The sequence below is a fragment of the Rattus norvegicus genome, chromosome 12 (assembly GCF_036323735.1).
Source record: "Rattus norvegicus strain BN/NHsdMcwi chromosome 12, GRCr8, whole genome shotgun sequence".
NCBI classification, from domain to species: domain Eukaryota; kingdom Metazoa; phylum Chordata; class Mammalia; order Rodentia; family Muridae; genus Rattus; species Rattus norvegicus.
Genome location: NC_086030.1, coordinates 37,762,454 through 37,784,503, shown reverse-complemented (window position 1 = coordinate 37,784,503; position 22,050 = coordinate 37,762,454). Strand labels below are relative to the sequence as shown.

Below are 22,050 nucleotides of genomic sequence, written 5' to 3'. Positions count from 1 at the left end.
AAGCTTCTATCCCAGCTGGCCTGTGGTACACAGCATAGCAGAAGAAATGAGACACTGCCTCCAAGAGGTGGGAGAGCAGAGGAGAACCAGCTATGACTTCCACATGCATACTGTGGCCCAGACACACAAAGCAAAAATCAGTTACTTAAAGACACACATCTTTGACACTCTCTCTCTCTCTCTCTCTCTCTCCCTCCCTCCCTCCCCTCCCTTGGTCTGCTTGCGCGCGCGCGCGCACACACACACACACACACACACAAAAGAAAAAGACACACATCTTTAATCCAGGCACTAAGACAGACACACCCAGATCTAAGTTCTAGGCCAGGGTTATATGGAAAGATCCTGTCTCAAAAAAAAAAAAAAAAAAAAAAAGGCTGGGGATGGTGGTGGCACTTTTAATGTCAGCACTTGGGAGACAGAAGCAGGTGAATCTCTGTGAGTTCAAGGCCAGCCTGTGGTCTACAGAGTGAGGTTCCAGGATGGCCAGGGCTTGTTACACAAAGAAATCCTGCCTTGAAACAACCAAAAAACCAAACTAATTTTAAGGCAACCTTCCCTCTTGTACAGTCCACAGGACACCCATCTTGGGCATGTACCCTCCGTTCTCAGCCTGACCTCCTCTCTCCTCCCACATACTCTACTGGCCTTCAGAAAGTCAATAACATTGTTTTTTCTGTGTGTGGTTTTTTTTTTTTTTTCCTAAACCACTACTCTCCTGAAATAAGTTAAGACAGACGACAAAACAGAAGTAAGTGGGTGGAGAGGTCACACGTCATCAAAGTGGAACCGGAGACGTTTGGGGGCTGACACCCACAAACAGAAACGTTCCACCAGCACCTGGCCTGTGTGGGACATGAGCATGTTGTTCAGGTCACCTGTCACCATGTGACACTGATTTCTGGGTGAGTCCTTCAAGGTTATAGACGTTCTTTTATGCCAGAAAGCATCCAGGATTCTGGAGCAGTCCTAGACTAAGGAGTTCACCTTTAGTTACACTCTTAGGGGAAGGAGCCGGGGGTCGTGTGAGGAGGAGTGGTATCCCAGTTGTTAGTTTTGAATCTTTGTGCATCAGTAGTAACTGAGGTTTTGTTAGTTTGAAGACAAGAGGGGGCTGGAGGGATGGCTCAGCAGTTAAGAGCACTGACTGTTCTTCCAGGGGTCCTGAGTTCTAATTCCCAGCAACCACATGGTGGCTCACAACCATCTGGAATGAGATCTGATGCCCTCTGCTGGTGTGTCTGAAGATAGCGACAGTGTACTTGTATACATAAAATAAATAAAGGGGTTGGGGATTTGGCTCAGTGGTAGAGCGCTTACCTAGGAAGCGCAAGGTCCTGGGTTCGGTCCCCAACCCCGAAAAAAAAAATAAATAAATACTTTAAAAAAAAAAGAAGAGGGGCTGGGGATTTAGCTCAGTGGTAGAGCGCTTACCTAGGAAGCGCAAGGCCCTGGGTTCGGTCCCCAGCTCCGAAAAAAAGAACCAAAAAAAAAAAAAAAAAAAGAAGGGCCTAGAACTCACTCTGTAGATGAGGCTGGTTTGAACTCAGAGATCTAGAGATCCACTTGCCTCAGCCTCCAGAATGATGGGATTAAAGGATTGTGCCACCATGATCCTCAATGTGTGTGTGTGTGTGTGTGTGTGTGTGTGTTTTAAATCTTTGTGATCTGTTCACTCATGGGAGGAGCCTAAAGGGAATTATGGGAAGGGACTCTAGCTCCCCACCCTCCTGGCCATCAGCTCTGCTCTACCACTGGCCCAGAACATGCCCTTCCTTAAGGAACTGTGGAGTGAGTGAAATGGGTTTACCTCAGGGATGTGAGACTTTTGCTGAGAGTGAGTATAACACTTGCAGAAAGATCAAATCTGGTGTCTTGGGGCACACCTGTAATCCCAGAATTCCAGGAGCTGAAATAACAGGCCAATCTGCACTCCATAGCTAAGAATTAGTCTCAAAGGGTAGAGAAATTGCTCAGTGGTTAAGAGCACTGACTGCTCTTCCAGAGGTCCTGAGTTCAAATCCCAGCAACCACATGATGGCTCACAACCATCTGTAATGGGACCTGATGCCCTCTTCTGGTATGTCTGAAGACAAATACAGTGTACTTGTTATATATATATATATATATATATATATATATATATATATATGAATATGATATAATAAATATATAATATATATTAGATATAATAAATAAAATCTTAAAAAACAAAAAACGGGGTTGGGGATTTAGCTCAGCGGTAGACCGCTTGCCTAGCAAGCGCAAGGCCCTGGGTTCGATCCCCAGCTCCGAAAAAAAGAAAATAAAAAACAAAAAACAAGGGGGTTGGGGATTTGGCTCAGTGATAGAGCGCTTGCCTAGGAAGTGCAAGGCCCTGGGTTTGGTCCCCAGCTCCAAAAAAAAAAAAACAAAAAACAACAACAAAAAAAAAAAAAAAACAAAAAACAAAAAACAAGATCTGAGTCCTTCTTTTTAAAAAAAAAAGTAGTCTCAAAAAACTAACAAAACAATAAGGAGAGAAAATATAGCCAGCTTGGGCTATATGAGACCCTATCTCAAACAACCGTAACAGGGAAATTTAGGCTGGAGAAATTTCTCAATGACTCATTGTAGAAGTTAGGCCCTGGTTTTTCCTCCAAACCCCATAGGATTCGAACTAAAAACATATTTAGCCATACACCTAGGCTCTTCTCTGAGTAGAATCATAATGTAAGATAACCCATTTATTTTAATCAATTTAAAAATCTAAAGACAAGAGGGGAAAAAACCCTATGTGGTTACATATATTTGTACAATGAATATAGGTCTTTACAGTTCATTTGTGTTTCTTTGTATTATTATTATTTTCATTTTTCAGCAGGGTTTCTCTGTGTAGCTCTGGCTATCCTGGAACTCACTTTGTAGACCAGGCTGGACTCAAACTCAGGCATCATCCTTCTTGTGCCTCTCGAGTGCTGGGATTAAAGGCATGCGCCACCTCCCCCCAGTTAGGTTTTTTCTTGTTTTATGTATATCGGTGTTTTGCCTAAATAACACGTTTGCAATGTCTTGGGAGGCCAGAAGTCATTAATCCTCTGAAACTGAAGTTACAGACTTCAGTAACTGTGCTGGGTGGGAACCGAATCGGGTCTCTGGAAGAGCAGCCAGGGCGTTCAATCCCTGAACCATCTCTCCAGTTTGTTGACTGGGTGTCATGTGGCCTGTAAATGGCAATCCTCCTGCTTCAAACTCTCAAATGCCGAGATTACAGTCGTACTCATCTTGCCCTATACTAAAAGTGAAGTTACTAAATCTAGAGATTAGTAAATCTGTGGAAATTGTACGAAAAACTTCTCATTAACATCACTGGATTTTCTAGGAACCAATTCAATATAACCAGATTCGCAGGGTAAACTGGTTTTAGAAAACTAACTGCACATTCAGTAGTCTACCAACTATCAATTTAGTTTTTTTTTTTTAATGTAAAAACAAAAAAAAAATCTCCTTATCCTCAAAATATACACTTCTGTATGTTGACTCATATAATCAATTTATTATTTTTAAGTAATGCAAAAGATGGAAGAAGGTCCCACACTTAGGACTCAGGATGCAGCCGAGTTTTTCTGAGTTCGAGGCCAGCCTAGTCTACGAAGAGAGTTCTAGGGGAGCCAAGGTTACATAGAGAAATCCTGTCTCTGACAGCACACGCGCGCGCGCACACACACAAACAAAAACACATTGCTCAACGGTCGTGGCGAATCTGCTGCTGCCAATAAAGAGTTCCAGTGGAGGTCGGAGTAAGGAATCTGCAGCCTCTGGCAAACGGGCGGTGGAAACTACTTTTGTCTCCCTGTGGAAAGAACCCAACTTTTGCTGAGGTGAGTGGAAGCTCGAAAGGGGCAGGGCCAACGCAAGAAGGCGGAGAGAGTCCCCAAACAGGCCTGGCAGGGCGCCACGTCCGCGCGTGGCCGACGCCATGTTGAAGCCTGGCAGAGGCCGGGAAGTGGGAGTGAGCCTGTGGGTTGGGTGGGAAGGCGGCGCGGGTGAGTGGTGGGGGAGCAGCCTTATCCTCGCGTAGCTGTAACCTGGGTACCGAGAGGCCAGCTTCACTCCGACAGTTCCGTCTTGGCTTCCTCAGCACCACTGCGCATGCCTGAAATGGTTTGGCAGTAGCTGTTTCTTTTTAGTTTGGTTTTCCGAAGGAGCATTTGCCAGTTTCTCAAATTCCTGAGACTTCTACACTTAAGGTGAGGACTTTTTTTTTTCTCCTTTTAAAAACGGATACATCACGTGTCCTGGGCCCGTCTCCAACTCATTAATTAATCAAGGTCGGGATTACAGACCTATGCCTGCCTGGGCTTCTTTAGGCCTAATCTCAAACAAACAAACAAACAAAAAGGAGCTATTAAGACACCTTTTGGGGCTGGGGTAGGCAGTGCTATCGCATGCCAGCCCTTTAATCCCAGCCCTTGGGAGGTAGAAGCAGATGGATCTCTGAGTTCAAGGCCAGCCTTCTCTACAGAGCCAGTTCCAGGGCTACAGGGTGAAATCGGGTCTCCAAAAAGAAAACAAACAAGAAAAAAAAAAAAAAAAAAAAGGAAAGGAAAAGGGGAAGGGGGTTGCAGGAGAGATGGCTCAGCAGTTAAGAGCACTGACTGCTCTTCCAGAGGTCCTGAGTTCAATTCCCAGCAACCACAGGATGGGTCACAACCATCTGTCATGAGATTTGATGCCATCTGCTGGTGTGTCTGTGTACACACGTACATAAAATAAATAAATAAATCTTAAGAAGAAAAGAAAAAGACCCGCCCACATCCCAAGAAAACGAGATGGGTTGGTTTGCACATACGTTGAGGAAGTAGAGGCAGGATGATCAAAAGTTGAGGATTCTTGACTACAGGTATGTCAGCCCAGAAAACTGGATTAATAGCTCTGACAAAGGCCCCACAGCTAGGCCAAGAAAGAAGACTCAATATCACATGGACAGGTGGTTATGCTTTTGCCACTGAGCATGCTCATGGGGTCATCTACAAGGAAAGAGAGCTTCTCACCTCAGAAGGAAAAACTGTCAACAGATAAGTATGAGATCCTAAGCCTCCTACAAGCAGTGTGACTGTCCTAGAAAATAGCAGCCATACACTTGCCCTGGACACCAAAAGGGAGACAGAACCATCCCTGGAGGAAACAACTGGGATTGGGCCGGGAGCAGCACTCCAGGTCACCAGTATCCTAATGGCCCAGCTGCTCCGGTGATGAAATGCACGTGGCCCGAGGTCCCAATTTACACCAACAAGGAACTACAGAGGATCTAAACCTGCACAAGCAGCCTCCAAGGAAAAGGGATTCTACAGGACCCGGATGGAAGGATTGTCCTCCCCTCAGACCTTGCTTGGCAGATGCACCAGAACGCCCACCTAGGGAGAAGAAAGGTTGAACACCTACTCTGAAGAGAGCACCTTAAAGTCTTTACGACTTAAGGACAAAAACAGTGGAAGCCAGGGCTTGGTGCCCCATCTGCAGTCTAGTCAAGGCTAAGCATGGAGGGAGCTCCAGATGGGGATCCAGGGAAAGAAACTAACCTAAAAAACCTGGAAGAGTGACTTTACAGAAATCAAGCCTGGGTCGTATGGGTACAGATACTTGCTGTTAGTAGATACCCTGTCAGGATGGACAGAGGCCTAGCCCACCAAATGTGGTAATGGCTAAGAAGCTGTTAGAAGACATCATCTTCAGATATACTCCCCCCCCCGCCCCTGTACTCATGGGGTGAAACAATTGACCTGCTTTTCTCCCCCAGGTAACCCAAAAGTTAGTCAAGGCTGTGGGGACAAATTGGAAACTCCATTGTGTTTACTGACCCCAAAGTTCAGGTCAAATAGAGAGAATGAATTAGACCTTAAAGGAGACATTAACTAATGTCCCACCTAAAACCTGTTGACCCACATGCAGACCCTGACAACTACAGACCCGAGGCTGTTACCCACCCACAAAACCTGCTTAATTTAAGAGTTCAAAAACTTGCCTCACACACGCCCTGCTGCGCCCTAAACAACTGAGGGTCCGGACAGGTCTCCAGAGGGTTCCAACTACCAGCACCTCGCATTTGCTCTGCTTGGAGATCAGACTTCAGGGAACACAAACCCTCCTCAAGCTCTTACCACCAAATGGATTCTTCCAGGCCCTGGGAGAAGCCCACGAGATTCAGGGAGAGAGGTACAGACTTTGACATTGACTGGTCCAGTCAATTGACTGTTAACCTAGACCTCTGTGTCCTGGCCTGATACATATGGAAGGGCCTGAGGCCAAGAGGTAAACCCTGTTTGTCATCTCAGGAACTGCAAATTGCTAGTGACTTGCAGGAAGAACTGCCAAGAGCTACAGTTCACAACCGTCCAACTCAATGCATGCCCACAAATGATTATGGGATTTAAGGTGATATAGGAAGCTTCTTTTGCCATAAATGGGGCACTGAGGTCAACACCCCATGAGTACATAATAATCGGGAATTTATCTAGATAGGCAGGATAGCAAGCCTGACTGCAGGGGATTGGTGGGCTCAACGTGAGGGAGATCCCATCTCCATCTCAATAATGGAGAAGGGACGAAAGTGTAGGGAATGCTTTCGTCCCTTTTGTGCCCATGGTCTATCATGGACACAATAGGAGATTTCCCTTCCAGACACAAAAACAAATAGTCTTTTCTGAACACACACACACACTCACACACACACACCATATAGCTATAGGACCAGCCCCACTAGCAATGCCACTCCTTGCCTGTCCTGAAAACTACATCATCAGCCTCTGTTTCAGATCCCTTCTCCCTTTTTTTTTTTTTCGGAGCTGGGGACCGAACCCAGGGCCTTGCGCTTGCTAGGCAAGCACTCTACCACTAAGCTAAATCCCCAACCCCCCCTTCTCCCTTTTAAACTCAGTCTCACTTCCAGTCTTCACACCTCTCTCTAGGGCCTTTGACATATCTGCCCTGTTTAGATTGCGCTTGAACTTTACCTTTAACTCCACCACTAACCTCACCTGAGAAGATTGTTGGCTCTTCCTGGAACTGAGGTCACCATTCCATACTGGTTGTGCTAACATGGAAAATTTGTTGATACCCCCAAGAAAGGCCACCAAAGTGTTCATAGGAAAGGTCCCAGTTCTAACCCTTCAAGCAGTGACTGGAAAGGGACTGTGTGTGAGAGAAAAAGGGAGAAGACTAAATAGCTTCCTTCACTTTATTTGCAATCGTACACTTACCGTAGAAGTCAGAAACTCCTACATTGTGCTCCTAAATGAAACTTGATTTGCAGGCACCTTGAGCGTAACCCCTTAAAATCCATCTACAGGTACTCCAGAATTCCAGCTTGTGTGTTTTGGTTACCCATTCCCTTTATTACCTTTTTTTTTTTAAGTTTATTTTTAATATATGTGACTACACTGTTTGCTGTCTATAGACACATCAGAAGAGGGCATCCAATCCCATTACAGATGGCTGTGAGCCACCATGTGATTGCTAGGAGTTGAACTCAAGACCTCTGGAAGAGCAGTCAGGACTCTTAACCACTGAGTCATAGCTCCAGCGCTCTATTACCTTACTATGATGGTATTCATGGTGTCAACTCGACTAAATCTAGAATGAACTAGAATCCAGAAATGGAGGGCACATCTATGATCCAGATCTTTCTTTTTTAAGATTTATTTATTATATATAATTACACTAGCTGTCTTCACCAGAAGAGGGCATCAGATCTCATTACAGATGGTCATGAGCCACCATGTGGTTGCTGGGATTTGAACTCAGGACCTCTGGAAGAGCAGTCAGTGCTCTTAACCGCCAAGCCATCTCTCCAGCCCTATGATCCAGATCTTGATGCTGGAAGACACAGGTTTCTGACCTGTATCTTGGCATGGAGATCTTGAGGTATAGTGGCTATGAAAAGCTTACGCCCAGGCAAGATAGTGCATTCCTTTAATCCCAGGTGACTAAGGCAAGCAGATCTCTAAGTTCAAGGTCAGCCTGGGATAAAGCAAGTCCTAGGTCCAGGTTTGGTGGTACAAGCCTTTAAACTGGGCCACACCTTCTGCTGGAGGCCTACGTAAGGAAACTGGAAGAGGAAGATTCACTCTTTTTTGTCTGCTTCATTTACTTGCCAGCACGTCTGTTGGAACCTAGTTCTAGCTTATACAGAAGAGCAGCCGAAACAACCAGCTCTTAGGACCGAGCAACTGCTATGTTCTTGGACTTCCCCTTCACAGCTGCCCATTGCTGGGTTAGATGGAAGACTGTAGGCCATTACAATAATTTCTATTAATGCATAGAGACCTTCCATAAGCTCTGTGACTCTAGAGGACCCTGACTAATACACTTTATCTATATGGAGATGGCTTTGGTCACCACAGGAAAAGATGAGAATTTGCCTCAGCAGTCCTCCTTACAATGCTAGCGAGGTCTGGCATGGTTGCAGGAATTGGCTCTGGTGCTATAGCCCTCGTCAGAGCAACTCAAACCCTTCAGGTCTTATACAGCCTTGACACAGATCTAGCTCACTTAGAAAGTCTGTCCGTCGCTTAGAACAGTCGTTAGACTCATTAGCTGAAGTAGTACTAGAAAATAGAAGGGGACTAGACTTCCGCTTCCTGGAATGGGGGAAGCAATGCTGTTCTACACCACCAACTCAGGCATTATCACAGCCTGGCTGTGATCCTCCAGAGGTTAGAGGAGAGCGCTGAACTCAGACGACAGATTCAAAGCTGGACAAATCGTCGCTTTTCCGGTCCACCAGGCTGACTGCACTGATAACGGTCCTCACCTGTGGATCTTATGTGGTAATGCACTAGTCAAATCTGTGTGAGAGCACACCTCCACAGTCCAGGTTATGGTCCTACTGTCTCAGTGTGAACATCTCAACCCCGTCACCCAGAAGATGGGCCTATGATTTGGCCCATGGTATGATTTCAAGGCGAATGAGAGGACAACAGAAACGCCATGTTAGGACCAGGCCTGACTTCAAAGGAAGGTCATCTGTTCCAGGAACGGACCATAACTTCCCCACGCCCAAGTGCTCAATCCCAGAAACTAGGCATAAGTCACCAGCTCCAGGAACAAGGCCATAAAACCCCTATCCAAAGAACAGCCTGGAGACACTCACAGGAATGGGAAATATCTGTGGCCATCTGTGCAGGGCAGCCTTATATGGTTTGGGTATCTCATCCTATGGTTAAATGTTCATGACACAGGAATGCAGTTCCTGATCACCTGGACTCAAGGCAATCCAAAACCAACCCATTGGGCTGGGGAGATGGCCTAGTGGTTAAGAGCACTGACTGCCCTTCCAGAGGTCCTGAGTTCAATTCCCAGCAACCACATGGTAGCTCACAACCATCTGTAATGAGATCTGGTGCCCTCCTCTGGTATGTCTGAAGACAGCTATAGTGTACTTATATATAATAATAAATAAATCTTTAAAAAAAATAACCCATGTAACATCCGTGGCACCTACCAATGAGGTTTTAGATTGCCTAATCCTAGCTAAAATTCCCCCAGTTCCCTAATAAAGGATGGTGTGCCTTTGAATGGCATTTCATTTTTGTAAGCTGCTGACCCCTACAGGCAGGCTTCTTGCTTTCTTGAAATGAAAACTCTTGCCAATTGCATCTGTGAGTGGCCTCTGTGAGGCACTTTTGGACTTAACAGTCTGCATGTTTGTGTGTGCACATGCCTGGTGTTCAAAGAAGCCAGAAAAGGGCTTCAGATTCCCTGGGACTGGAATAATTGAGGGTTATGAGCCATCCAGGTGGGTGGTGGGAACCGTACCTGGGTCCTCTGCAGGAGCAGCCAGTCCTCTTAACTAATGAGTCGTCTTTCCAGCCCCTAGCTCGCTGGGTTTTGAGTCAGGTAGCCTAGACTGGTCTCAAACTTGTGGCAACTCTCCTGTCTCAGCCTCCTGGGTGCTGAGTCTACATGTGCACATTAGCATGGCCAGGAATAAAATCATTCCAAGGACATGTTAGGAAAGGAGTTGCCCCCAGTGTTTCTCACACTCCTGGTTGTAACAGGATTCCAGCATTGGCTTCACAGGGTTAGTGGGCGGTCAAAGCTTTCTAGAGTCTGCATTAACTGTGTCAATAGGAATGAGCTACAGCAGGGCACAGGCATTCTCATGTCCAGCATGAATGGGGCACCCTGTTGGGAGCTGTGAAGAGAGCCTCTGATCTTGAGCCCACTGCCCTCTACATGAGCAGTGAGGTTAGTTGGTGGCACACTCCTGTAATGTCAGCACTAAGGGTGAGGCAGGAGGATTTGGAGTTCAGGGCCAGCTTGGGACTATAAAGGAAGCCCTACGTTTGTGAGGCGCACCTTCCACAAAAGGGGGTGCACGGCACTGCTTTCCAGAGCTGAGGTGAGGGTGGGGAAGCGTGGGGGCTCCCTAACTTTCTGTTACTGTTGTAGAACATGAGCGACTGGATGCCCATTGCCAAGGAATATGACCCGCTTAAAGCTGGCAGCATCGATGGTACAGATGAAGACCCACATGACCGGGCTGTGTGGAGGGCCATGCTGGCCCGCTATGTCCCCAACAAAGGAGTCACCGGAGACCCTCTCCTTACCCTGTTTGTAGCACGACTGAACTTGCAGACCAAAGAGGAGAAGTTAAAGGAAGTCTTCTCCCGATATGGAGACATCCGACGGCTACGGCTGGTTCGGGACCTGGTGACAGGCTTCTCCAAGGGCTATGCCTTCATTGAGTACAAGGAGGAGAGGGCCCTGCTGAAGGCCTACAGAGATGCTGATGGACTGGTCATTGACCAGCATGAGATATTTGTGGACTATGAGCTAGAGAGGACCCTCCGTGGCTGGATCCCTCGGCGTCTGGGTGGTGGGTTGGGTGGGAAAAAGGAATCTGGGCAACTGAGGTTTGGTGGCCGGGATCGACCTTTCCGAAAACCCATCAACTTGCCAGTTGTCAAGAATGAGCCGCATAGAGAAGGGAAAAGGGAAAGGAGGGAGCGATCTCGATCCAGGGACAGACACTGGGATCCCAGGCCCAGGGAACGGGACCATGATAGGGGCCGAGAGAAGCACTGGCAAGACAGGGCCAGGGTGTGGCCTGAGAATGATTGGGAAAGAGAGAGGGAGTTCAGGGACGAGAGGGCCAAAACCAGGGACAAGAGGGACAGAAGTAAGTAGAGCCAGCAGCAGGCAGTGGAGGCCCACGCAGAGGGTAGGGGCTGAAGCCACCAGGCCTCTGTCAGGCTGGGGCCATTCCTTTTGCAGTACTGGGGATTGAGCTGGAGAGCACAGGCATGCCAGGCAAGCACTCCAACCACAGCCACGTAGGATGAGAGGGAGAAACAACTGTATCTGTCACCCACTCAAGTGGAAATAGAAAGTGTTCACATGCCGTCATCCCAGCACTCGGGAGTTGGAGGCAGGAGTATGAAAGAGGATAATAAAGAATCTATGACTAGAATTTTTATGTAATTAATATTGAAGTTTTCAATAAAGATTGCAAAAAAAAAGGGGGGGGGATTTAGCTCAGTGGTAAAGCACTTGCCTAGCACGCGCAAGGCCCTGGGTTCGGTCCCCAGCTCCGAAAAAAAGAAAAGAAAAAAAAAAAAAAAAAAGAATCTAGGTCTGTGCTTTCTCACACCCTTTGAGGTAGGGTTGAACGTGTGGCAGAGAGGATAGTGGTTTAAAACCCTGAAGTAGCCTGGTGTGATGGCACAGCCCTGTCATCCTAGACCAAGGCAGGAGAATTGCAAGTTGAAGCCAGTTTAGGGTACAAAATAAGATTGTCTCCATAGCCTATAAGAATTAGTTACACTGACATTGACTCCCGGCATACATTGTCTTTTGCATTTTCATGTTTGTAGCCCCAGGGTTTGCTGAATTGAAAGAAAAGAGCCTAGAAAGGCCAAATCCAAGGAGAATGTTTCCAGCTCTTAATAACTCGACAGCAGGTTGAACATCTGGGTCAGCAGGCAGCTGCTGTCAAGTCCGTGTAACCCACTCCCAGAAAGAATGCCAGCTGCCAGCCTTCTTTCAAGACAGCCATGTAAAACAAAAAGCATTCTTGCAGGGCTGTGATCCATGATGACTCAGAGCTCTTGTAAAGTAAATTCAGCGGTGGTGCTGTATGCAGAGACAGGCGGATCTCTGTGTTTGAGGCCAGCCTGGTCTACAGAGTGAGCTCCAGGATAGCCAGGGTTGCTAAGTGAGACTTTCTCAGCAGGAATGGGATGAAAGAAAGAGAGGAGTGGGGCTGGAGAGATGCCTCAGCGGTTAAAAGCACTGGCTGCACTTCCAGAGGTCCTGAGTTCAAATCCCAGCAACCACATGGTGGCTCACGACCATCTGTAACAGGATCTGATGCCCTCTTCTGGTGTGTCTGATAGCTACAGTGTGCTCACATATAAATAAATTTTGAAGAAAAAAAAAAAACGGAAGGGAGGAGCAAGAGACTACCTGGACCTCGTTTGAAGGACTGGTATGCTCTTTTTCTGACTATCTGGATTCTGGTTTGCTGGACAGCTAGATTCTGTGGACTTGAAACCAACCAAAAACCGCTCTCAAGACTTTAAAAAAAATAAAATGCGGGGTTGGGGATTTGGCTCAGAGGTAGAGCGCTTGCCTAGCAACCGCAAGGCCCTGGGTTCGGTCCCCAGCTCCGAAGAAAAGAAAAAAATAAATAAATAAAATGGCATTTAGCTGGGCTTGGTGAGGCCCATCTTTAATTTTTTTTTTTTTTTTTGGTTCTTTTTTTCGGAGCTGGGGACCGAACCCAGGGCCTTGCGCTTCCTAGGTAAGCGCTCTACCACTGAGCTAAATCCCCAGCCCCTTAATTTTTTTTTTTTTCCGGAGCTGGGGACCGGTGAGGCCCATCTTTAATCTCACCACATGCGAGGCTAAGTTTGATCTAGCCGTTTCAGTCAGTAAACATACTGCCTTTGGAGAGCTAGCAAGATGGCTCAGAGCATAAACGGATATATTACTTGGTCTGCAGAGTCAAATCAGGATTTTAAGAGCACTTGATGTTTTCAGAGGTAACCCGGGTTCTATTCTTGGTATCACATAACACAAAGCGGCTTTAAAAGCTCTAATTCCAGTTCCAGGGATCCCATACCCTTTTTTGGCCTTATGTGGACAAGTGCGCGCGCACACACACACACACACACACACACACACACACACACACACACACACACACACACACGGAGGCACTCACACAAACACTAAAATCAAATCTCTTTCAAAAGGTCACACAACCCTGACCTTAGATCCCCAGAACCCATGATTGTGAAAGATGTGTGACCTCCACATGAGCACCATGACACACACATCACACAATGATAAAAGTTACTAGTAGAGCCACGAGTGGTGGCACAAGCCTGTCGACCCAGCACTTGGGAGACACAGGACTGTTGGGAATCTGAGGCCAACGGGGGCTGTATAATAAAATCTTGACTTAAAAGCCACCACAAAATGAGTTGCTATAGAAATTTCCACATCCTTGCTGTCAGAAAATGGCTGGAACCTGAGGTGTCACTCACACTAAAGCCACAGTGAGTGCTATCGGCATGCACCCACGTGATCAGCTTCACCTTGTTTCTCAGCTAAATGGCATAATGCTCAGGGCATGGTCCCACTCATCATATGATCTTAGAAAGTGTCACCCCCCTGAGGCCCTGATCCCCAAGTGCTCTGTGCATCAGTCCATGGGTTAGCCTTCAGTTCCTCACCCAATCCACTCTAAAGCAGTGTCGTCTTTGCACAGGACCCGAGTATTTCATTCACCCAAGGTACATGAGAAAAAGACAAAAGATGGCAGGAAAGGAAAAAGGCACACAGGAAACAAGCCAATGTCTCATCCTAAACAACTTTGTTTGGTTAGTACTGTGAAGCTCACAGCAGATTCCAAGGCACACCATCTCGGACAGGCTGCTTGGGCCTCTAGCTCTTATCAGGGACAGAGTGACGATCTCAAGGTTGCTCCTAGACAGTGGCTAGAAGGACTGCATGATCTTCTGTTGGGTCCCAGCCAAACTGGGTAGCCCGTCCTATGATTAGAGGCTCCACCTGTCCGATTCACACTTTCTGTACAGCCTGCTACCTCCAGGGCAACTTCGTAATATAAAACTCACCCCTTGCCACTGCTCCTCACCGACCAAGGCCATAAAAAAACGAAACCTAGGAGAGTCAAATAGCTATGATAGTGGTGATGCGTTCAGGTTAGGAAGCTCACTAACTAAAATTAATGTGGTCTGGTTTCATATCCTCATCTTATTAAATATAGGTCCTAAGGGGTCAGAGGCATTGAGTATAAACTGGGGAGCCCTGCAGATAAATAAACACTTCAGAATTTGGCGTCAGTTTCTCATCATCCATCCTCAAAGCAGACAGTTCGTTTGAGGAGTTGATGTCGAGGCCACCTGGAGCGGGTGGCAGGAGGTCCAGGAGGAGGTCCAGTCACAGGTGCTGCAGGGCTTCCTGTCCTTGCTCCGTGTACCCGTCATCTCGGTGGGTAATCGCCCACTGGCCAAAGGACTCGTGGATGTGTGTGGGTCTCTGTGTGTTGGCCAGGCGCCTCTTGTCCCGGGAGAAAAAGCTAAACCTTTTGGAAAGGAACAAGAGAAAGATGGAGATTAGTGCTTGCTGTCTGCTGTCCTACCTACCCGCTTCTGTCAGTGCTGGGACACACAGGAACAAACACAGGAGCAGATCCATTCTTGGTATGGGGGATGCGGTCAGCCGAATCCTAGAGAGCATCGGGGCTTCTGTGTGTTGTTTAGTCTCAGAACCTTATAAATCACAGAGTGAGCAGCCTGCATGTATGTGATGGGAGCTGGGGCACTCCTACCTGGCCACTAGAGGGAATCTCTCCTGTAATTACTGAAGAAAAGAAAATCAACACAACCCGGGTCTTCGCAAAAGCCAGGCAGGTAAACAATCCATGGCTCAGCTATGCCACTCAGGAATTTGGTCTCTCTCTCTCTCTCTCTCTCTCTCTCTCTCTCTCTCTCTCTTTTAATATTTTTTTTTCTTTTCTTTTCTTTTTTTTTTTTTTCGGAGCTGGGGACCGAACCAGGACCTTGCGCTTGCTAGGCAAGCGCTCTACCACTGAGCTAAATCCCCAACCCCTAATATTTATTTCTTATATGTGAGTACACTGTAGCTGTCTTCAGACACACCAGAAGAGGGCATCAGATCCCATGACAGATGGTTGTGAGCCACCATGTGGTTGCTGGGATTTGAACTCAGGACCTCTGGAAGAGCAGTCAGTGCTCTTAACCACTGAGCCATCTCTCCAGCCCGGTTTCTCTCTTTCTCATTTTTAGAGAGAAGGTTTTTTTTTTTCTTTTTTTTTTTCAGAGCTGGGGACCGAACCCAGGGCCTTGCACTTGCTAGGCAAGCGCTCTACCACTGAGCTAAATCCCCAACCCCGAGAGAAGATTTTAGATAGCTCAACGTGGCCCCCAAGTTACATAGCAGAGGACAACCGTGAACTTACGAGCCTTCTGTGTCTACTTCCCAACTGCTGGGGTTACAGGTGTGAATCACCATACCTAGTTTATGACACGCTGGACATCAAACCCAGGACCCTGTCCATGCTAGGCAAATGCTCTAATGCACTGAGCCCCAGTCTCCGCCTAGGAATTTCCTTAACGAGCTTAATGATCCTTTGAAAGAACATGAAAGTTAGGAGAAAGGGCTGGGGAGATGGCTCAGTGGTTAAGAGCACTGGCTGCTCTTCCAGAGGTCCTGAGTTCAAATCCCAGCCACCATATGGTGGTTCACAACCATCTGTAATGGGATCTGATGCTCTATTCTGGTATGTCTGAAGAGTGTAACAGTGTACTCACATACATAGAATAAATCTTTAAAAAAAGAGAACTTTATGAGGAAGATGATTCTGAGGCAAAGCCATTCCTAATAGTCACTCATCCATTCATTGATGAGTTTGTATGGATATGTGGGCAGTCAAGTGACATAGCTCCCGCATGGGGGGTGAGAGAACAGATAGCAGCAGTCAGTTCTCATCTTCTACTGTGTGGGTCCCAGGAGTTGAACTCAGGTTGTTAGTCTTGGTGGCCAGGGCCTTAATCCACGGATCCACTGAGCCATCTTGCCAGCTCTCAAATCTCACATGCTAAGTGTGTGTGTGTGTGTGTGTGTGTGTGTGTGTGTGTGTGTGTGTGTGACGTCAACTTGTGAAATTGGCTCTCTTCTTCCACTCTCTCTTAGGTGTCAGGCCTTGTTAGGTTTCGTGTTTACTCAACCAGCCATCTCTCCAAACTCCCAACCCTTTAATACTAATCTTGCAAGGTTCTGTCAAATTGCCTAGACTGGCTTTTAACTTGTCATCCTCCTGCCTCAACCCCAGGTGGTCTGTCATGCTTGGCAGGAAGCACCTTTGGCTGCTAAGCCAGCTTACAAGTTCCCTAACTTTGTTTGAGACAGGGTCTAGTTCACTTCTGCTATTGCCAGCCCCTCTCTCCTGTCCCTCAGTAGGAGAGCTGGGATGTCCGATGCATGCTCCTGATTCTGACTTGACATGGGTCCTGGAGATCTGAGCTCCTGTCTTCACATTTACTAGGCTATGACTTTACCAACCGAGCCAACTCCCCAGTCCCACTCAGTTTGTTATAATCCTGTCTAGTGAAGAGGATTTTACTCTTCTGGGGTGTTGCTGGAACTACATTTCCTTCCTAGCAGGGATAGGACGTTCTTGCACCCTCAAGCCTGGTTCACCTGGGAGAATTCTCCAGAGCTCTGAAGGGCAAGTTGCAAGCAGGCAAGTGACGGTTCATGATCAGTAGGAGAAGGCTCTTTCTAACACTGAGCAGCTGTGGAGTTAGCTAGCCCAAACCACTTCAGCCTCCTCTCTGCTGTCTCAGCCTGACATAGGAAAGCCGCCTGCTACTTCACACTTGGAGGGAAGGCAGACAGCAGCTCCCCCCACTCCCCAGCCCCCACCCTTTCCTTGCACAAAACCAAACAGCTGCCAAGACAAAGCTGTTTAGGAAGCTTTCAGGCCAACGGTGACTAGAAAAGCAGTTAGTGACACTCCCGAGTCCCCGGGGGGCATCGGTTACTGACCCGTCACTTAAAGGACCTTCTTTACTGGATCATGGACAAGGTGGTTTTTAGAGCGAAAACAGAAGAGACAAAAAGAATTATCGGTGACATTCTGGGCTGCACTCGTGAAGGTCAAGAGCAGCCGTGGCGATCACACCCCATACCCACTCGAGATGCCAACGAGCAGGTGCATGCCATGCAACTGAGGTGGCCAGAAGGGAAGGGCTGGCAGCAGCCACAACAGCACAGCAGAGAACCCCAAAACAAAACCCCAAACACAGACAGTGCCTACGAGGGACACGAGTCTTCTGACAGGCTGCAGCGTGGGGTCGTCAAGGAGCAATCCAGCTGCCACCATAGGCATGACGGCCGTAAAGAGCCTGCTTCCAGAAGCAGATAGAGACGATAAAAAGAGGGCAGTGCGACCGAGGAAACCCCCCCCCCCCGCAAGAGACCTCACTGACAGCTGCACCTATGGTCTGTGTGGTGGGCTGAGACGTGCCCCCCACATTCCTCAGTATGTGTGACCCATGAAGACACAGGATCCTGCTAGAGAAGGACACAGTGGAGGAGAGCCCTATGTCAAAAGGACTTTGTATATGGGGAGAAATCTGGACAAAGACCTGTACAGAGGCAGAAATGGGGGGGGTGATGTTCCTATAGGCTAAGGAAGGCCAAAGGTCACTTACCCTAAGAGGACAAGCAACCCAGGAAAGAAAGACTCTCTCAAGGACCAATCAGACTGACAAAGTCCTTCTCTCTCCCCCTCCCCCTCCCTCTCTCTCTCCCCCTCCCTCTCTTTCTCCCTCTCTCTCTCCCTCCTCCCCCTCCCTCCCTCCCACCCTCCTTCCCCCTCCCCCTCCCTCTCTCTCTCCCCCTCCCTCTCTTTTCTCCCTCTCTCTCTCCCTCCTCCCCCTCCCTCCCTCCCACCCTCCTTCCCCCTCCCTCTCCCTCTCTCTGGCTAAGGAAGGCCAAAGGTCACTTACCCTAAGAGGACAAGCAACCCAGGAAAGAAAGACTCTCTCAAGGACCAATCAGACTGACAAAGTCCTTCTCTCTCCCCCTCCCCCTCCCTCTCTCTCTCCCCCTCCCTCTCTTTCTCCCTCTCTCTCTCCCTCCTCCCCCTCCCTCCCTCCCACCCTCCTTCCCCCTCCCTCTCCCCTCAGACAGTCTCTCTCTGTCTCTCTCTCTGTTTTTGTTTTGTTTTGTTTTGTTTTGTTTTGTTTTGTTTTGTTTTGTTTTGCCACAGGGTTTCTCTGGATAGCTCTGGCTGTCCTGGAACTCTGTATACCTGGCTGGACTTGAACTCACAGAGATACATTTGCCTCTCCCTCCTGAGTGCTAGGATTAAAGGTGCCATGCCGGGGCTGGGGATTTAGCTCAGTGGTAGAGCGCTTGCCTAGAAAGCGCAAGGCCCTGGGTTCGGTCCCCAGCTCCGAAAAAAAAAAAAAAAAAAAAAGAACCAAAAAAAAAAACAAAAAAAAACAAAAAAACAAGGGACTCCGAGGATTCTGTTTCCAGAGGGCCAAAGCTCACCACCTTGCAGGGCAAAACTGAAGCACAGGGTGGGCCTGTGATAGGAGGGGCTATGCCTTGATCAAGGCTCTGCTTATATGTGCTCAGCTGTCACCTTCTCCTTAAACTTTACCCTGACGTCAGGCCCCTGAAGGGGTGTGTGTGTGTGTGTGTGTGTGTGTGTGTGTGTGTGTGTCTCTTCTCATTGTGGCCACATCGAATACATTGAATACATCTTTTTCTGTTTTTCTTTATTAACTTGGCTCTTATAATTGATCAACTGAATCAATTCTAAGATTCGGGTGGCTGAGCCTGGCTAGTTGGAGCACGGTAAGAGAGGAACAGCCATTCCCAGGACATGGTTTTAATTCCTCTGCCTCTGCTGTGTATTTTTGGGCCGTTCAAACCTGGCATTTCAAGGGTGGCTTCGAAGAAACTATTCCTGGCTGAGGAGGGGCGTGGGAGTCGAGGCCAGGGACAGAACATATTGTGGTCCTTACTGTTGCAGACAGAGGTGGGGCCTATCCAAGGCCAGGCTTCCGGGTCCCTAAGGCCAGCTACTGTAGCCTTCCTTCCTGTCTCCCTCCAGACTACCCACTCTTGGCTCTGCCCAGGGGAATGCCATCCTGTGCATGTGTGGGACCAACTCAGAAGTAGGGACGACACCAAAGGGACACAGGTGTTTGCAGATTCCTGGGGACAAGACTGAAGTCACTTGAGGCTCTCTTGTGACCTCCCTGGGCTGTGCCAACCTGTCCTCTCAGGCCAGTGACCTCGCAGTCACAAGCTATTCTTGGACCATCTTCAGACTCGCTGTTTTGACTGGCAGTGGGAGGTTCTGGTTCCCTTGCGCCCAGTCCAGAAACAAACGTCAAGTCTGACATCTTGGGCTCAGGGTCCATTTGAGTGATAAGGGATGTGGGCAGACAGCCACTAGCGGATACAGGGATGTGAGAGAGGAAGGAAGAGGGAGGGAGGGAGTTTATATGGACAAAAGACACAGTTCAGAGGCCCAGCTTTGAGTTTTTTCCCAATTGCACAGATTTGAATTAAGTCTGTAGCATGCCCAGGTCTCCGTTTCTTTATCTGAGATACGGGGATGATTGCCCTAGCTTTAAGACTCTGACCCAACTCAAGTGGTGACCCCTTTCAACTATTCCTGGTAGTTCTTTACTGACTGTTGTGACAGAGGTGGGCTAGGAGCAGGGACCCAGAGATGCAGGTCAAACACAGTCCAAAGGCGAGGACAGGGAGGACAGACAGAGGGGGCAATATGGAGAGGAAGGACTCTAGCAGAGCCCACTAATGAAAGTTGTCACAGGCCACTGATCTCAGTCAGCAGATGAGCAGGACAAAGGCTATCAGTGTTGTCGCTATGCTGGTCAAAAGCCTTTTGTGTCCGATGGCCGCCCCTGTCACCCGTAGGAAACTGCCTGCCACAGAACTGGCCACCTGTGCGGCATGTACAGGAGTTGTGGCCCTGCTCTGTCTCTGTCCCTGTCTCTCTGGAGCTGATAACCCTGTCAGGCTCAGAGCACAGAGTGTTGCTAAGCAACCCAAGGCAAAGCTAAAGGGGAAGAGGGACTTTGGGAAGAGTGTTGGCAGAGGCTGTGGCCTGCTCAAGTGCTAAAGCAGGGCCACTGTCCCCATGTCAGACTGGAAAAAAAAAATAACTTAAAAAAGTGATGTGTGTATGTGTGTGTGTGTGTGTGTGTGTGTGTGTGTGTGTGTGTGTGTGTGTGTGTGTGCAGGAGCCTGAGGCAAGAGGGCTTTAGATTCTCTACAGCTGGAGTTAGGTTGTGTGGTACGAGTGATAAGAACTGAGCCCAGATTCTCTGTAAGAGCAATCCCTCCAGCTTCTCTTTTATTTTTTGGGACAGTGTATGTGTGTGTGCATGCGCACAAGCTGTGATGTGGGGGTGTGGCTATAGGTCAGAAGACTGGCATGGGGGAAGCAGTTCTTCTGTCCACTTTTATGTGGGTTCTGGGGAACCAAACTTAGTAGGTCTGTAGCCTTGTTGTGTCTTACCTGCATCTTACTGGCCTCTGTTTTGGTTTTCTCACACTAAGTTCTCCAGGCTTCAAACTTGAAGTCCCCCCATCCTCATCTGAGCACTGTATACAGCATAAAGCTAACACCCATCTAGGTGGCTCTCAAAATAGTGGCAGTCCTGCCTCAGCCTCCCAAATGCTGGAATTACAGATGTGAGCTACCACACTTAGTAGACATAGACTCCCAAGCTGCTGGTGGCTGCCCCACTGAGTTCAGGGTCTGAGTTTGCAGGAGCATAGAGAGGGATGGAGCCCAACCATGGGGAACCAGGTAAATGGCAGGAGACAGACATGTCCGAGGCTGGACTATGCTGGTTACCTTGGAATTACACTATTCTTTCTCTCCAGTTTTCTAAGTTTTCTAAGTTGTGATGCCAGATGGAGAAAACAACAACAACAAACAAACAAACAAACAAACAAACACGGTCAAAAATGCTGGGAGTCAGGGGAAGCTCTCCAGACTCTGAGATTCTCAGTATTTATATCTCTCTCAGAAGAACTCCAATAGCCAGCAAGGATGTACAGCCTAACTGGCCAGCTTTAAAGCCAGGCGCTCCAGGAAGCTGCTGAGCTGTTGGAAGTCCCAGGGCCCACAGTGAGCAGGATGCCTCCTCCCAAGGGAGGGGGCCCACCCGGTGTACAAAACAGCCCACATTCCCTCTGCTCAAAACCAGGCCAACAACTTCCCAGCATGGTCACTGAATTTTAAAGGCTAGGGTATACGCGGAACGCCCACTTCCTCTCCTCACCCCCACACATGCTGCCTGCTCTTTTTTGTTTTTCTCAAAGCTTCTATTGCATTTAGGGAGGGGCCCAAGACCTCTTCTCTAGGAATAAGCAAAAGGCCCAGGACCAGGGATCCCATTTCTGGCTGTGATAGCCCTGAGAACTCAAGGTGGGTGGGTGTACAAAGGGCTTGAATACAGTACTCTGGGGCCAGGCTACCTCACTGGGCAGGGCTCCTGCTTCTACAGCACTATGGCCAGTCAGGAGTCTCAGTTGCTTCAAGGATCCTATAAAAATGACACTCTTCCATGTGCTAGAACCAGGAGATGACCTACATCCTGGGAACGGGAGCTGGCCTCCAGCAGGCTTGTGATGAGCCCCATAGATCTTCTAAAACGGACAACACTCCACACCTCTCTTCATTTCCAAGAAAAATGTCTGTAAAGTCCCCTGAGAACCAAGGAGAGCTACAGTGCCAGGCACTCCGGGAAGATCACAGAAGCTACAAGCTTTCTTTTGCATGTGTCTCATAGCAACCAGGGCCTGAGTTTGCATATATGTGGTTCCAATGTACCAAGGTAGACATAACAGCTCAGGGGGTTTATCATCATGGAATCCAAAATGGGGTGGACCTAAGCCTCTGTGGAGCCCCCCCTCCCCTTTTTTAACACAGACTTATGTAGCCCAGGTTCGTCTTGA

At 48.1% G+C, this 22,050-nt stretch overlaps 2 protein-coding genes across 11 annotated transcripts in view; one reads left to right on the top strand and one right to left on the bottom strand.

The window, feature by feature from the left end:
* Window positions 1-2,868: 2,868 nt before the first annotated feature.
* On the top strand, window positions 2,869-11,452 carry Snrnp35 (small nuclear ribonucleoprotein U11/U12 subunit 35). 2 transcript variants are annotated; one of them, XM_006249325.5, is made up of 2 exons: window positions 2,869-3,860; window positions 10,432-11,452. In XM_006249325.5, the coding sequence occupies exon 2, from the start codon at window positions 10,435-10,437 to the stop codon at window positions 11,167-11,169; it is 735 nt and encodes a 244-aa protein (XP_006249387.1). In that variant the 5' UTR covers window positions 2,869-3,860; window positions 10,432-10,434; the 3' UTR covers window positions 11,170-11,452.
* Window positions 11,453-13,844: 2,392 nt separating this feature from the next.
* The window catches only part of Rilpl1 (Rab interacting lysosomal protein-like 1), a 37,813-nt gene continuing 29,607 nt past the window's right edge, over window positions 13,845-22,050 (bottom strand). The window contains exons 7-9 of one of the 9 annotated variants that reach the window (XM_039089435.2): window positions 17,351-17,441; window positions 17,080-17,098; window positions 14,454-14,593 (exon numbers count right to left, since the gene is read on the bottom strand). In XM_039089435.2, coding sequence (XP_038945363.1) covers window positions 17,087-17,098; window positions 17,351-17,441 — 103 coding nt within the window. In that variant the 3' untranslated portion in view covers window positions 14,454-14,593; window positions 17,080-17,086. Of the gene's footprint in view, window positions 14,594-17,079; window positions 17,104-17,350; window positions 17,442-22,050 lie in introns of all 9 variants that reach the window. The other 8 variants (XM_039089436.2, XM_039089437.2, XM_039089438.2 and 5 more) reach the window with 8 other exon arrangements.